The sequence below is a fragment of the Hipposideros armiger genome, unplaced genomic scaffold (genome assembly GCF_001890085.2).
Source record: "Hipposideros armiger isolate ML-2016 unplaced genomic scaffold, ASM189008v1 scaffold_265, whole genome shotgun sequence".
In the NCBI taxonomy this organism is placed as follows: domain Eukaryota; kingdom Metazoa; phylum Chordata; class Mammalia; order Chiroptera; family Hipposideridae; genus Hipposideros; species Hipposideros armiger.
In genome coordinates, this window is record NW_017731615.1 from 152,267 (window position 1) to 167,270 (window position 15,004).

The 15,004-nt window shown below is 37.7% G+C and overlaps 1 protein-coding gene across 4 annotated transcripts in view; it reads left to right on the forward strand.

The window, feature by feature from the left end:
- Positions 1–15,004, forward strand: part of NUBPL (NUBP iron-sulfur cluster assembly factor, mitochondrial) — a 195,752-nt gene that overhangs the window by 151,334 nt on the left and 29,414 nt on the right. For all 4 annotated transcript variants that reach the window (XM_019656760.1, XM_019656763.1, XM_019656762.1 and 1 more), the window contains one exon: positions 7,953–8,038. In XM_019656760.1, coding sequence (XP_019512305.1) covers positions 7,953–8,038 — 86 coding nt within the window. The remainder of the gene's footprint in view (positions 1–7,952; positions 8,039–15,004) is intronic.

The following is a 15,004-nucleotide window of genomic DNA, read 5'->3' on the forward strand; positions in this document are numbered from 1 at the left end:
GAAGGCATTGGACCTGTTGCTACAGTAACTGACCTCCTATTCACTCATCAGAGACGCTTGAGAAAAAGCTGTACGAGTCCACGCTAGTATTTTCCCCTCCACCAGCAATTTGCTCAGCCTAATCAGTTATCTCTTTGACTCCCAATTTGCACAGTAGTTTTTATAATATGGAAACCGAGTGGGGTTTGGAGGATCAGAAACTTATTGTTGCTATTTATTGTTGGATAAGTGATTGACCATAAACCATCACTTGAAATAAATTCCTTGAGTATCTTATATTTATTCTTTCAAAGCAAAAGAAACATAGTAGTTTCACATATGTAAATTAAATAAAATCTTTCAGTTTTTTCAAATCACTGTTTTTTCCCCCTTCCTAATTGTTTTCAAATTTAAAAGAGCACCTCTTGAAAGGCACCCAACACCAATCTTTTGGAAAACCATTGAAAACTCAAAGAAAAATGCTTGGCTATTTTGGATTTTAGTCATGTGTTTCCCCTACAGTTTTGCAATTTATAATGACCTCAAACTATGTAGCTAGAACGTGCTCATACTTTAAAGGTGGAAGATTTAGTTTAAGACTTAGAAAAACTAGGTCATAGTTTTTCCTAGTATTCAAAGATATTAAATCTTCACTTACATTTTCAATTTGCAGAATGGAACTTTAAAGGAGAAAGCTAATTTTGGACTTCTTCCAGGTGCACCATCTTTCCATGCAAATATTGAATTGACTTATAAGGGATGGATATTTGGCAAGAATTGCATGATATATTAGAGAATTATTGTTTTATTCACCAAATTATAAAAATATTTCACAAAATAAATTTTTTTGTTGTCACACTAATTATAGCCAATTGTTATGGACTAGAAACTGTATTCCAAGGTTTTACCTTTTAGGGCTTCCCTGGTACTTGCTCTGAAACTCCAGTCCTCATTAGACTGGAAATGAAATTATAAAATTCAATACAATACTATTGGTTAATGAACAACAATGTTTCCAATCTAAATTTAAGAAGAAATAAACTTTTTAGGGCCTTTATTTGAATCAACATATATTGTAGGTAGAAGTTATAGTGTATCAGTTAATAGTTCAAAGAAATAGTCTATGAGAATTAACAAGTCTGAACCATGACATGGAAAGACCCAGGATCTTAAAAGCTTTTCCAAATGATTCTTATATAGTCAGCTTTCCAAATCACTTTGTCTAGACCAACTTATCTGACAGTTGAATTCCTTGATTATCTAGCCTGTGTTTGGATAGGAAGCTTCTGAGGTAGTTCACTCAGTTTTGTCTTCCTTCAGGATATGCCTGACAGCTAAAATTCCTTAATGTCTTAAAGTTCAATGAATAGTATAATGGCCAGTGGGTAATCAGATTCATATTAAAAACTACTTTTAAACCCGTTAAACATTTATGCGTAGAAAAAATACACATTCCACATTCTATCCTTTAAAAATGTTTGCGCTTGGTCATAGATGTTAGAGATTTGATCAGAACCTGAAGTACAGCTCTGAAAAATGTCTTCACATCTGAAGCATGACAGTATTTGGAAATGGAGCAGAGCTTTTCCATATAAAGTCTCAGTCTCTATTTCCTGAAATCTACCTGGTTAAATCAAGTTGGGGGTAATCAGGGGAGTAGCAGATCTCTTCTCTGGAGTTTATATTAGAGAAAGAATGTGTGTAAAAAGGAATGTGTTTCATTATTAAGCAAATAACCGTTGGTGGTGGCTCACTGTGTGCATGGGCAGGCTGAGCTATATGCACGTCCAACAGATTTTGAAATTCAAAATGCTAAACCTAAGAGTCCAACATGAACAGATGTTTACAGAAGAGCAAAAGAGCTTTCTGAATCGTAGATACATATATGTACAACAAGCAAGCTCCTCAAGGTGGTTACTGATAAGCATAAAGATGGATTCAAGACTGGGAAGAAATATCAAAAGTAGGGGGAGGATAAGGAGGGAGGGAGGGAGGGAGAGGGAGAATGCATGAGAGAGCTGTTTGGTTCCAGCTCAAACCCTTTAAAAATCTCTGAAATCCTATTTAAAAAATTTTTAATTTTTTAATATTTTTATTAAAATATAGCTAACATACAATATTATATTAGTTTCAGGTGTACACCATTATTACATGTTAGTTTTTAAAGAAACTGCCACAGTGTTTTCCAAAGTGTCTGTGCCGTTTTACATTCTACCAACAGTATGTGAGTGACCCAGTTTCTCCAATAAAATGTTCAATAGAAATAGAGTGTCAGGGGCTGGCCGAGTGGCGCGATGGTTAAGAACTCGCTTGGGACACCAGAGGGTCCCGGTTCGGATCCCACAAATGAGGGCCAGTGACACTGCCCTCCACAGCTAAGATGCTGAACAACAGCTCAACCTGGAGCTGGGCTGCCATGAGTCGCCGGCGACGGCGTAGGCTGCAGCCCCTGTGGCAGTGGGTTGCCATGGGCTACCATGTGTAGCCAGCAGCCAGCGTGAGTGGCCAGCAGCCGCAATGAGCAGCTGTCCAGAAGCCGGCGACTGATGTGCCTCGCCCGGGAAGAGCGCAATGATGGTGCCAACTTGGGCCAGTGAAGCAACGTCCTCCACAACTAGACTGAAGAACAAAAGGACAGCAACTGGTCTGTTCCCCTTCCCCCAATTCCCCAGCACTGTTCCCATCCTCCCAATTCCCCAATAAAAATCTTTAAAAAAAAAAAAAAGAAATAGAGTGTCAGTGTCCTTGTTGTATTTCCAACCTCAGATAATGTTTTCAAGGTTTCACCATCAAGAATGGAGTTTGCTGTAGTATTTTGAAGGTAATTTTCTCACCTGTCCCCAGTGGTTCCTTAGTGAAAGGCAGCCTGGGTGGCCCTGGTGAATTCGTTGTTAACGTCATTAAGGTGAGGTGATTGGAAGCACATTACCTGTTGACTCCATTATTGAAGAGCCAATCTTAGTCCCTAAACAGCTGGTGTGCATCTAGATTCCTTTGACGAACTTGAATTCTTAATTAAATTTCCAAATGCACATGCTCTGTCTCACCAGTGACTTTGAAATACTGTGGTTTCCCCTAATTATTGTGTTTTATAATTCTTTTGGGCAGCAATTGACATAATTTCCTGTAACAAAATTCATTTCTAAAGTGGGCAAAATAACGATTGATCTTTAAATTAATAAAACATATCCCCTTTGTGACTATAGTAAATTCTTTGTTGGAATGGAGCATAGAATTAAAAACAGTGACTCATGAAAGAATTATTTATATTTCCTGGTGAAACACTGTCTGTGGGTACATTTGAAGTGATTTTACCTTTTTAATCATGTTTTACTTAATCTGATGCTAATATTAGTGGGTATCCCTTGATCTTACAGCAAATACTGTTTATAATTCAGGGAGTTCGGGGGTTGTAGAGGAGAAAGACAGGGTAGAGCTAAAAAATAACAAAGCCAATCTGCTTTATTGTTAAGTGTGTATTTGGTATTATTTATGTTAAGCTAGCAGAAGTTGAATGATTATTGTCTTTTGCTGCAAGTATCTTTAAATAAATCAAGGATAATCAGCAGCACTAAATGTTAGAGCTCTGTGAACATTAAGACTAGCAGTTAATTTGTCCCTTTACGTCTTAGTCAACTTTACAGTGATGTGCTCGAGTTGTAAGGCATGGAATTATTGGTCCAGGTATAATTAGGAGAAGTTTTTGTTGTACATATTTATTAGGTTGCAACACTGAAATTCTCAGTCAGGCATGGGGATTAGATACAATTTATGCCCTGGAGACTTAGAATGGCATAGTCGAATAGTTCCACGCTGGTGTAATTATGATCAGCCTAACATCTGGAATAATCAGTTTTTAATGTTTAACTACTCTGAACTCTGACCCAAATCCAGATATGCAGTTATAAATAGATTTTCCTTTTAATAGTTAAGAAGATTAGCAGTTATGACAGTAATTTTTTTAGGATGTTTACATATTTGTCAGAATCTGCCATACAGTTAACCTTTTATAGTAAACCTCAGCTGATAAAAAGCCCTTTAGAAAGATTACAAGTTAGGAAATAGCATATAAACAATATTATTTAATTGTTTAAATTTAGACATTTACCCTAGAAAATAGATAGAAAAATTCACCTTGAGGTAGCTACTTTATGATACTGTGTCTTTACCTCCAGAAAATAGTTTTATTTATTTTAAACTAAACATTCTCTTTGTTGCTACTGACATTCCTGATGGTCAGTAGAGGGAGCACAAGTTTTCTAACAAACCATCACAAAACTGAAGTGACATCATCAGTGATGATATAAAGGGAAAAAAATCTAGGCTGGTTTGTATTGGTTCATGTTCCATGAGCCCTAAGTAAAAATTAAAATTTGTTAAGTAGAAAGCTAGGAACCATAAAGATAAAATATAATATCATATTTGGAGACCATATATTTTAAGTTAAGAGATATACCAGTAAGAAAAATTGATGTAATTTTTTTAAATTTAAAAATCTGGGTTGTAATTCACACATTGATTAATCATTAAATTTAATTTTACTGAAGGTTTTGTTTGCTTTATTTCCTTATCATAAATTCTAAAGGTTATTGCAGGGCTGTCTGGAATGCCTACTTATATGATGTACTAAAAGTTGGTACAACAAAAGAGGTAGTGATTTATGGATGTTCTTGTATTCTTTAAGAAAGGCTAGAAATATTTTGCTCAGAACAGTGTCCTAAAGCCTGAGTGTATTATGGTTAAGGGCTTAGACATTAGTTAAGAATGTATATTTCAGCAAAAAAAAAAATCTTACACCAAAAATCCTTTATCAATGTGGCTGGTAGTGCCAATGGAATAGTTTGACATGTTTTGTTAGCATTTGATGCAACATGGATGATGATCTTTGTCCTTGTCAAAAAGTTGTTATAATTGGTTTATGAATGGTGCTATTTAGATTACCAAGAAACTCAGATGGCATGGATACTCATTTGTGATGCTGTGTTAGAATTAAGTACTGCAGAGAAAACCAAGTCACTTGAATCCCTCTCTCTAAGATCTTATAGCTACCAAAATAATGTCGCTGAATATTTTCATAACACTTTTACATTTTTAAAAAAATAATGGAACAGCTCTTTAAATGAAATAGGACCAATGGAAATAAGTTCATTATATAGAGGAGCTAACTGAGATGTATTGAGATCTAGCGAGCTATTCAAGGTTATATATTATAGTACATTAGCATAGCCAGCAAAACCAGAATCCAGAGCTCATGACTCCTAGTTGAAGGAGTCACCAACTAAGTTCATGTAGGAGTAGTCTAGAATAGATGATTTGAAATATAAGAAAGTAGTTTCAGTCACCAATCCTTTGTTAAGTGCCTATTTTGTGCAATGCATTTATCATTAGTTTTGGTTGATTTAAAAAATGAGAAAAATCATAACTTTCCATGAAACTACATTGTGTGGTGGTAGTAAAAATAGTAGAGAAAGGGTATTTAAAACAATAAAATATTTATATCATATGAAAGCTGAAGGTACTTTTTAGGACTCACACAATAGACAACCCCCTATATGAGTATACTGTTGGGTTGTCGGAAAAGTCATGATGCATTTTTGCAACGAAAAACAGAAAAAATTCGTCATGACTTTTCCGACAAGCCAATAGTATATAGTTAAGGAAAGAATTTGGAGGAAATAGCTAAGGGGTGTTCTCTTACATGTGAAGAATGGCTCTTAGATTGAGGGGCCATAATTATTGGAGGAGGTAGCATTTCACACATTTAAATCGGTTTACTGAGGCAGTCGGGTTGAACCGGGGTGGTTTTGGAAACTTGTTAAGAGGGAGTGCTAAATCACATAATCAGAGTTTGCTGAGACTGGAGACTGTCTGGTCCTTGGCATTCATTTTACAGCTAAGGAAACTGAGACCTAGAGTGCTTCTGAGTTATTTGCCCAAGGTTAGTCACATAGCTCGATGGGGGCAGAATTGAAATTAGATCCTTTCCAAATGGCTTGGATATGAAAAGACAGTGAAATAGATTGGCAACTGAATCTAGAAGGTGGTGAATTGTGGAAATACGAGTATATTGGGTGTGTAGAGCAGATTTGAGTATAATTTTTGCAGAGATGTGACTTCCATCAATCTCTAAAAGAAGGGAAAGAAAACTTTGACTAGTTTTTGGTTTCTTGGGCAGAGTAAATCAAAATAGAAGGGTGCAATGGTCCGTGAACAATTTGAAAAGTGGGATGAGCTGCCTGATGGCAAATATGAAAATGACCTTCCCAGCAACTTGTAAGACATTTTATTAATGCCAATAATAAAGATAATAATATTAGTAATAACAGCTACCATTTTTTGAATGTTTATCCTGTGTCTACGCATCATGTCAAGCATCTTATGAACTTACTTCAGTTCATTTCATTGTTTCACCTTGTGACCTAAGTGTTATTATGCCATTTTGTAGATGAAGAAACTGAATCTTAGAGAGATTAAATTATTACCCTAACCACACAGGTGGCTATGGTATAAAAATTTGAATTCTGCTTCTGTTTGAATTCCAAAGCTAGTATTTCTCTGACTTGAATAATGAATAGACCCTCCTTCTAAAGGAAAAATTTTCTGCTCTATGTCCCATCTTGACTTATTTTTGTTATAAGACTGTTTAAGTGTAAACATGAATTCCTTAAGCTTATAGTTTTTATGTAATTTTTTAAAACTTTAAAAAATTACAACTTAAAAACAAGTAAAACATACAAAATCAGTAACATTCAAATTAATGATATTAATTTAATGTGAAAGATGAAGTTTTTGCTGAAATGAAAATGCCTATTGCAAGATGAATTTGCAGCTATTGCACACTTGAGTTTCGCATGCTTGTGTTGCCATATGCTTCGTGCCAACTTGGTTCTGCTGCCACTTTTCTCTATTCTGACTTCTTCAGACAGTACTCTTAGTATCCTTTGACCTTCACTTGGTACACGTGGGTATTTATGGCTAATCCTACCTCTCTTTTCATTAGCTATGATGAAGTACTGCCACTTGGTACCAATTTGATGGTTTGGGGCTCTAAAAGCCATGGTAATATGTATTTAGTTGTAAGATGATGGTTATCCAGGTGATCTAGAATATGTTCATGTTAATTATTTTTCATGTTATTGTCTAGAAGAAACTACAAAATGTAAGAAATTCAGAGATTCTGCAAATCACAGCCAGGCCTGTGGCATTTTCCCTTGAAGAAAAAATTGCACTGCACTTTCTCTCAAACACTGTATCATAAAACCACCTGATTTCTGCAGGGTAATAGTGCAGACCCAGGAAAGCCTCCATCTCCACCTGCTTTCAGTGCTGCCTTAGTTCAGGCCACCACTGTTTTGCATCTGAATTTCTGCCACAGCGCCTGGTTTTGCCCCCACCAAGCTATTCTCCACAGTGTGCTCCACACTAGTGAGTTTTCTATAATACGAGCCTTTAGGACTGCACTCAGGAATCACTCCTGTCAGGAAACTTTCCCCTGTTGTTTCTTCTTATCTCCTACTTCCTTACCCCACCCACTACCACCTTCCCCATTCTCTCCCCAGACTGGATTAGTTAACTTTTTCTTTATAACTCCATAACACCTTAGACATACCTCTGCTATAATGCTTATACATTGTGTTGTATTCCTTAAGTTTTTGGTCTTCCCAGATAGACTATTAGCTTCTTGAAAGTAAGGCCTGCCTATGCATCTTCCAACTAGCATGTTGTCCGATGGAGGAGGTTTGATGATACAGTTGTGATCTCGAATCACTGGTCAGTCAATTGTAACTTTAGAAGTGAGGAGTCAAAAACAGATAAGGGCAAAGTAGACATTTCCTCATCTTTCCCACTCATGTGTGTAAAATTTATATACATTACCTAAATAGTTTGTAAGCAACAGAATTTTAGAAGTAATCTTTCCATAAAGAATTCAATGATAACATCGTTTTGCTGTCTTTTTGTTTTCTGTTGGTTAGGTGCTGTGATTGTCTCCACGCCCCAAGACATCGCACTGATGGATGCACACAAGGGTGCTGAGATGTTTCGAAAAGTCCATGTGCCTGTAAGCATTGACGCATCACTGTTGCAAAAATACAAGACGCTTCTGCTTGAAGAAGCAAGTCATTGAGAAATAAATCCAAGTTTTAGTTCTGTGCAGAAATCTATATGAAAATCCTACTTTATCTTTATGGTTACTTTAAAAACATAGATATGTAAGTTCAAACATGTATATATGTTATATTAATCAAGAAAAATTCTAAAATATCTTTCAAGTATGAGTTTTATGAACAAATACTACCTCTCTCAAATACTTGCAGCTCTCACTGACCTCTCCCCCAAATAAGTATTTGACAAGAGTATTTTAGGAAATTATTTAGATAGATACACTTGAATAGATCACCAGTGGGAAAACAGGTAGAAAATATGACTTTTTCCTTCTATCTCCTACAATTTAACTCATGTATAGCTCATCATCTTCTAAAAAGTATCTAAGGATTTTCTATACAATACAGCAAGATTGAACTAATTAAAAATACAGTAAAAATGGGCGTTGGTTAGGTGTTGGCTTGGTATGCCAGCTCTGAGCAGCAGAGCCCCGGTTCAGATCCCACATGAGGGCCAGTGATGCTGTGGCTTATACAGCTCAGATGGTGAACAACAGCTTGACATGGAGCTGGGCTGCTGGTGATAGCGACGGCGTCAGCTGCAGTCGGGCTGGCTGGCAGCTGGCGTGAGCGGCCGTGAGAGGCTGTCCAATGGCCGGCGAGTGACTGCCTCACCCGGGAAGAGCACAATGATAATACCAACATGGGCCAGTGAAGCAGTGTCCTCCACAACTAGACTGAAGGACAAAAGGACAGCAACTTGTCTGTTCCCCAATTCTCTAACGCTGTTCCTCTCCCCCCAGTTCCCCTATAAAATCTTTTTAAAAAACACAGTAAAAATAAGAGAAAAGACAATTAAAATCATGATCATGGTATCTCCCCTGCCAGGTAAGTATGACAATTAAAATCAAATGGAGTTAAAAGTGAAATCTGTAAACAAGCTGCACGTTACGAAGGAACTTAAATACATGCTAGAAGTGTGCCATTAATTTTCTAGCAGCCACGGGGAAAGAGACACAGGACTATTATAAAACCGTTCATTCCCACAAGGTTAAAAAAAGAGCTTCATGCTCAAGAGAAGCAGAGCTGAGATGGAGAGGCATAAGTCTTCTATATATTCTCAGAAACAAACCCTGTATATATAAGCATACTCTCGTCACCTTCTTTACCACAAGTAGAGGTTCTTCCTCCTAGTGTCTCAGCAAAAGCAAGTGGACTTGTGCATGTGGGCAGCTTGGAAAAATCATTTCAGTGTGAGGCCCATGGATGCTTCCATCTACAAGGTTGTCTTGTAGCCTTGCTTACTTCATTCAGGGGTAGATTTTAGAGTTTATAGAGCAGAGCTTTTTAGACTTCAGTCCATGGATTAGCTTCAGGGGCCTCATGATTCTCTGTTCCTCTTCTTCCCCCTAAATTGTATGTTTACTCTGTGTTTGTTTGGTATGGAGCGAATTCATAACGTTCATTAAATTCTTCAGTGAAACTATGACACAGCATAAGATCCAACGATGCATTAGAATGAATGGGCTCTCAGGGAAGCTGTCATAAGTGTTTTTCTCTCAGGAGAGCTTCTGCAAAGTATAAAATAGTGGAATAGTGGAGCTGAGATGGTCTTGTTCGACAAGTACCTCTTCTTGCTTGCCAGTTCGTGTAGAGCTGCATGTATTAACAAGCCGTGGAGCTCTGACTGGACCAACATGCTCTTAGGGAAATGGAGGAGCCTGATAAGGGTAATGCTGTCTGCTGACCTCCCGGGGATCTGGGAGTATTCTCACTAGCAGGGGTAAACCTGTGATCAGAAAGTGATTTGGGGAAAGCTTCTATATGTGGATGAGTGATAAAACCCCCAAGGTGTTCTGTGTTGTGAATTGTAGCTTGGAAAAATTGTAAAGCAATGGTATCCAAAGGCCTGCCTCAGACAGAAAACTGACTCAGTGAAGCACTTAGTATAAACAATGTGACTTCCTGTTATGCTGACATCTCTGAGATAAACAGATACAAGTCATGCCCACCCAGATAATTAAATAAGGTTACTAATATGGGATTTTAAAATATAAATCATCAAATAGTTAAAAAGGGCTGTCTACCAAAAATTATGAGAACAAGCAATCCATAATCTTTCTATCTGGCAGAAATTAGATAACAGGGCCAATGATCTGTTACTGCCACTTCAAGGTCAGGATAATGGCCATGCTTTCAGCATACAAACGAATGCTTAACTTCTTGTTCTTTAAGATAGGGGTGGAGGCATATGTCCAGCTCACTCAAAAGCATCAGGAAATCCTTGAGGGAAAAAGTTTCAAAGGAACAGAAGCAAGAGCTTTCGGTTAAACCCTGCCCTGTAAATTATCATTATGTATAACGAGACCATTTTACCTGATGCTGTCACTTGAGGTGGCTGTGGCTATGGAGCAGGTCCCACATGCACTACGCTAGCTGGGGGTCAAATGGCCATAGTTGCCTAATTCAGCATATATACCTTTCAGTCCTTACATTATTTTCACTTACCTGCAGCATTGGACACTTACTGCCCTATAAGTAAAGAGTCAAATAATCTCGTAACTATTCTGACAGACTCTTTTCCAGACTGTAGGACAGAGAATCTTTATGGAACGTAACAGTGAGGGAGAGAGCTGGATGGTCACCAAGTCCAGGTTAGCTATTGCCAGGTGAGTGCCACTGAAAGATAAAGGTAGGATATCAGCAAGGAAATACCATGAGGAAGTATTCCAAGGGAAGGGTCTTGGGCTGCATAAGGCTCCTAGGACTAGTGCAGGATCGGTTAGGGGCTGAAAGAGCTGTTTGTGATCAGAAAGTTGATGCTGGAGTTTAAGTTTGTGGAATTGGAGCAGTTCTGGGCCATGACCAGGTCCACGTGCTTGGTCATGGATGTGTGGGGCCGAAGTGGAGTGGAGATAAAAGTCATCGGAAATGCACAATCCCTCCAAGTTGGCTTTGTTGACATTGTCTTATATCATTATTGTACAGCTCTTTTTTCACTCCTGTGTTTTAATTATTTGACCTGCAAACAGCAATAATTTTAAAAGAAGGTAGAATGTCTTAATCGTCTTTTAAGCCTGTAGAACAAGCTCAGTAATCTTCACAAGTGAGAGTGAGAACTTTCCAGCAATGAGCTCTGTGAGCAGTAGTACAGCCGCGGTGTAGCCACATTGCAAAGGCAATCCCGGTTCTGTGTGCGGTGTGGATTTGATGACCTCAGATCCTTCTGGTGCTTAAGAGCCGGAGAGCATAAGTAATGGTAAGGCATCTGAAATTAAAAAGTGTTCCATAAATTCAAAGGAGAAATGTTATGCTTTGTTTATACCACTTTATTCCATTTTTTTCCTGGTTTTTAGTTTGGCTATTTTTTCCCCTTTTGAAGTGCGTTAATTACCATGGAAACAGAGGTGTCATGGAATTCATTGGTATGGACAGTTTAGTACTGTCTACAAGAACATTTTGAAGTTAAGTTATTTCTTAAAACTCAAGGCTCACATAGGGGAAGGAGAGAGATGAACTATTAAATTCTCTGTTCTCTTCCTGAGTGATATTAACTTTGCCAAATCCTTGATTATCTCAGTATTTGTAGATAGACTATTTTAAAAAAGTACAATCTTCAATCTTACACATTTTTAATAGTGAGTACTTTATGTATTGTGTCATTCTCACTCATTTTTGTTGCTTTTTTTTTTTTTTTACAAGGCAGGCTCAGGCACCTAATCTGAAGCCCTTCCCCTACCATTTGAACTTTTAGAGTTAGAGGGATTTCACTATCCAGTCTTTCCTTTTTAGATAATCTCCTCCTTCCCAGCTCCTGAAAAGTATATTAAAGTATATTTCCTCCGTTATTCCATCTGTATATATGGGGTCACTTAGTTAATTTTAGTTCAATAAATAGTTATCCTACAAATACATGTTTGCTGATATGAGTACCTTCTTTAAGCAAAGTACTGTGATAAACTCCATTGGCAATTAATAAAGAAAAAGGAGGATGAAGCCTTTTTTTTCAAGTGCCTTATCATCCTGTAGACTAACCCCATTATGGTGTAGAGGCCCAAAATTCTGAGGAACATGAGAACTTCCTTCTCTTGGCCATCAAGGGGGCTTTCATGGAAAAGCCATGATCTTTTCATGTCCCTGTAATTTTACACATGCTGGTCCCTTGCCTGATAAGCCATTGTCAGCTTAGGAACTCATATTTATTTTTCAAATCTTTGCTTAGGCACTACTCCCTCCAGGAAGCTTTTTCCAAACTGCTAGGAAAGGTGAATAATTCTTTCTCTGAACCACTTGAACATAAATCTAGTTTGACTCTTATCCCACTACAGATTTACCTGTCCTTCTCCACAGAAGAATGGGAGTTCCTGGAAGGCAAGAAAATGTGCTTTAGACAACCTTAAATGCTCAGTTACGGGCATATAGCAGGCATATCATAAACTCTTATTATACTGACATGTGACCTGGGATGTACTGCCATCCGCAGTCTGCTAGACCCTTTGCCCCAGGTCGCAGACCACACTGCCTTGTATTCTCTCTGCCACAGCCAAGTTGGTTGTCTCCCACTTTTTTGAGATTTCTAAGCGGTTTCTCTCCTCACAGCTCTCAGCATGCGGTTTCCCACCTGAGGAACCTTTACCCTCCCTTTTCACCTGGTAGTTCCTTCTTATCTTTTGGCACTTAGTACAAACAGCTTTTTCCCTGGGAGACCTGCCCTGACCCTGTTAACTTGGTAAAGTCATTCCAGTGTATGATCCAGTAACCCTCTACTTCCCCTTTGTAACTATTGGCACATTTGTCAGCACTTCCACTTTTATAGTGCCAAACGTAAACTCTGTGAGTGCAGGGACCACTTACCTCTCTCTGTGCCTAGAATATACAGCTGCTCACCAAATACATACTGAATGCATGAGTAGAGTAGAATTTTCATAGGCATATCCGGGGATGGGGGAGGGGAAGAACCAGGAAATCACAAGTTGTGTTCAGGGTTGTTCCATCTGTCTCTAGTTGAAGTAATATGTTTGGCTGTGTCATTGCTAACCCCAGGTTTGGCCGAGCCTTAAACACTGGGCTAAGGAAGTTGGACGTTCTTCTTGAGATTTCTAGAGGAGTCCATAAAGAATGCTGCATAGGCAATAGACAAAATTAGAATGAGCTTTAAAAGGATTTAATTGAGTGGGGATGAATATAAAGGTAGGAGCCAAGAGAGTGTGGAGCATTTGCAATGGTCAGAGTTATTCTCACTGCACGCGTGACCCACCATGAGTGACGGAATCAGTACAGTGAGAGACGTAACCAAAGTTTTAAACAGTATCAGGGTAAATTGCTCTTAGGAAGAGAAAATTATTTCATAAAGATATGGTCTCAGTTATAAACATATATATGTGTGTGTGTGTGTGTGTGTGTGTTTCTATTGCATCAAGATGTGAAAGATTTCCCTTATCATAAGACTGTTTTAATTGGAAAAACACTGGTATAGGTGATAGGCAGTAAGGCTCTGATCTAGAATAACGGCAATGAAAACAGAAAGAGGAATAAATATAATTGACATTTCGAAGGAAGGATTGACAGGCTTGGCAATTGATTACATAGGGTAAGGTGGTTAGAAAAAAGGCAAAAATCAAAGGGATTTTAGGAGTTATGCTGCCCTTAATAAATCTTCCAGGAGGTACTTTTTTGCTCAGGATAGCAGTGAACTAGAAATTGGAGGTTAGATCCCCACAAATGCCGGCCCTTACTCTCTGAAGGTTGTGATTTAAAACTGTTTGACAGGGGAGAGAGTAGTAGCGAAAATGATTTGGTGTTAGCCTTTTCAGGACTAGTCATATCACATGATGTATGTGATCATCTCTTCTCACAGAACCAGGTTTATTATTTGTCTGTATATTTGTAGCCTCATACACAGATTTTTGTTTAGCACTTAGAGAGCTATATTCTTTAAGTATATAAACTCTTTTATGGTTGTAAATTGAATTACTTCAGAAATTTTATTATGATTTTGAGGCAATAGAGCACTGCTTACAGAGGCATTTTTACATAATAGTAAAGAGGGGTGAGCTCAGGAGACTGAATGCTGGAGTTCAAATCCCAGACCTGTCACTTTGTAGTTGTATGACCTGAGTAACTTACTTAACTTGTGCCTCAGTGTTCTCATTCGTAATATGGGAATTACAGTAGTATTTCCCTCAGAGGGTTAAGGTGAGAAATAAATGAGATAATGCACATAAAGGGCTTAGTACAGTGTTTGGCACAATCTAAATACTCAGTGTCAATATAATGTCATATAATGTCACTTATTATAATTACTTTTACAATATTTTCATGAAATAGATAAATTTATAACTTATAGATGTTTTTTATTTGGCCTAGGTATTTTGACTAGTCCCTTTATTTGCTAATAAGAATTTTAATAATAAATTTTTAAAAATTTAGATGAATATTTTCTTTAAGATTTCCTTATTCCTTGAGCACATTAGTTGAACCTGAAATGTTCTCTTCGTATAGATTACTTAAGTTGCTAAAGTTATTTAGAGTCTAGAATTTTGCATTATTTAAAATCTGCATTATTTAATATAGGCTAATTGCTGTTACAAATGGGCCTCAAAATATTTAGTGACACAAATGCACTAGAAGTTTATTTCTTACTCAGGTAATAGTACTAGTAGGTGAATAGGTGAGTGGGTTGGTTTTCTTCCATAAAGTCCCTTAAGCTGTTGGAGCCTTTGCCATTTTTATTTATTTATTTATTTTTTTAAAGATTTTTATTGGGGAATTGGGGGGATGGGAACAGTGCTGGGGATTTGGGGGAAGGGGAACAGACAAGTTGATATCGTTTTGTTCTTCAGTCTAGTTGTGGAGGATGTTGCTTCACTGGCCCAAGTTGGCACCGTCATTGCACTCTTCCCGGGCGAGGCAGATCAGTCGCC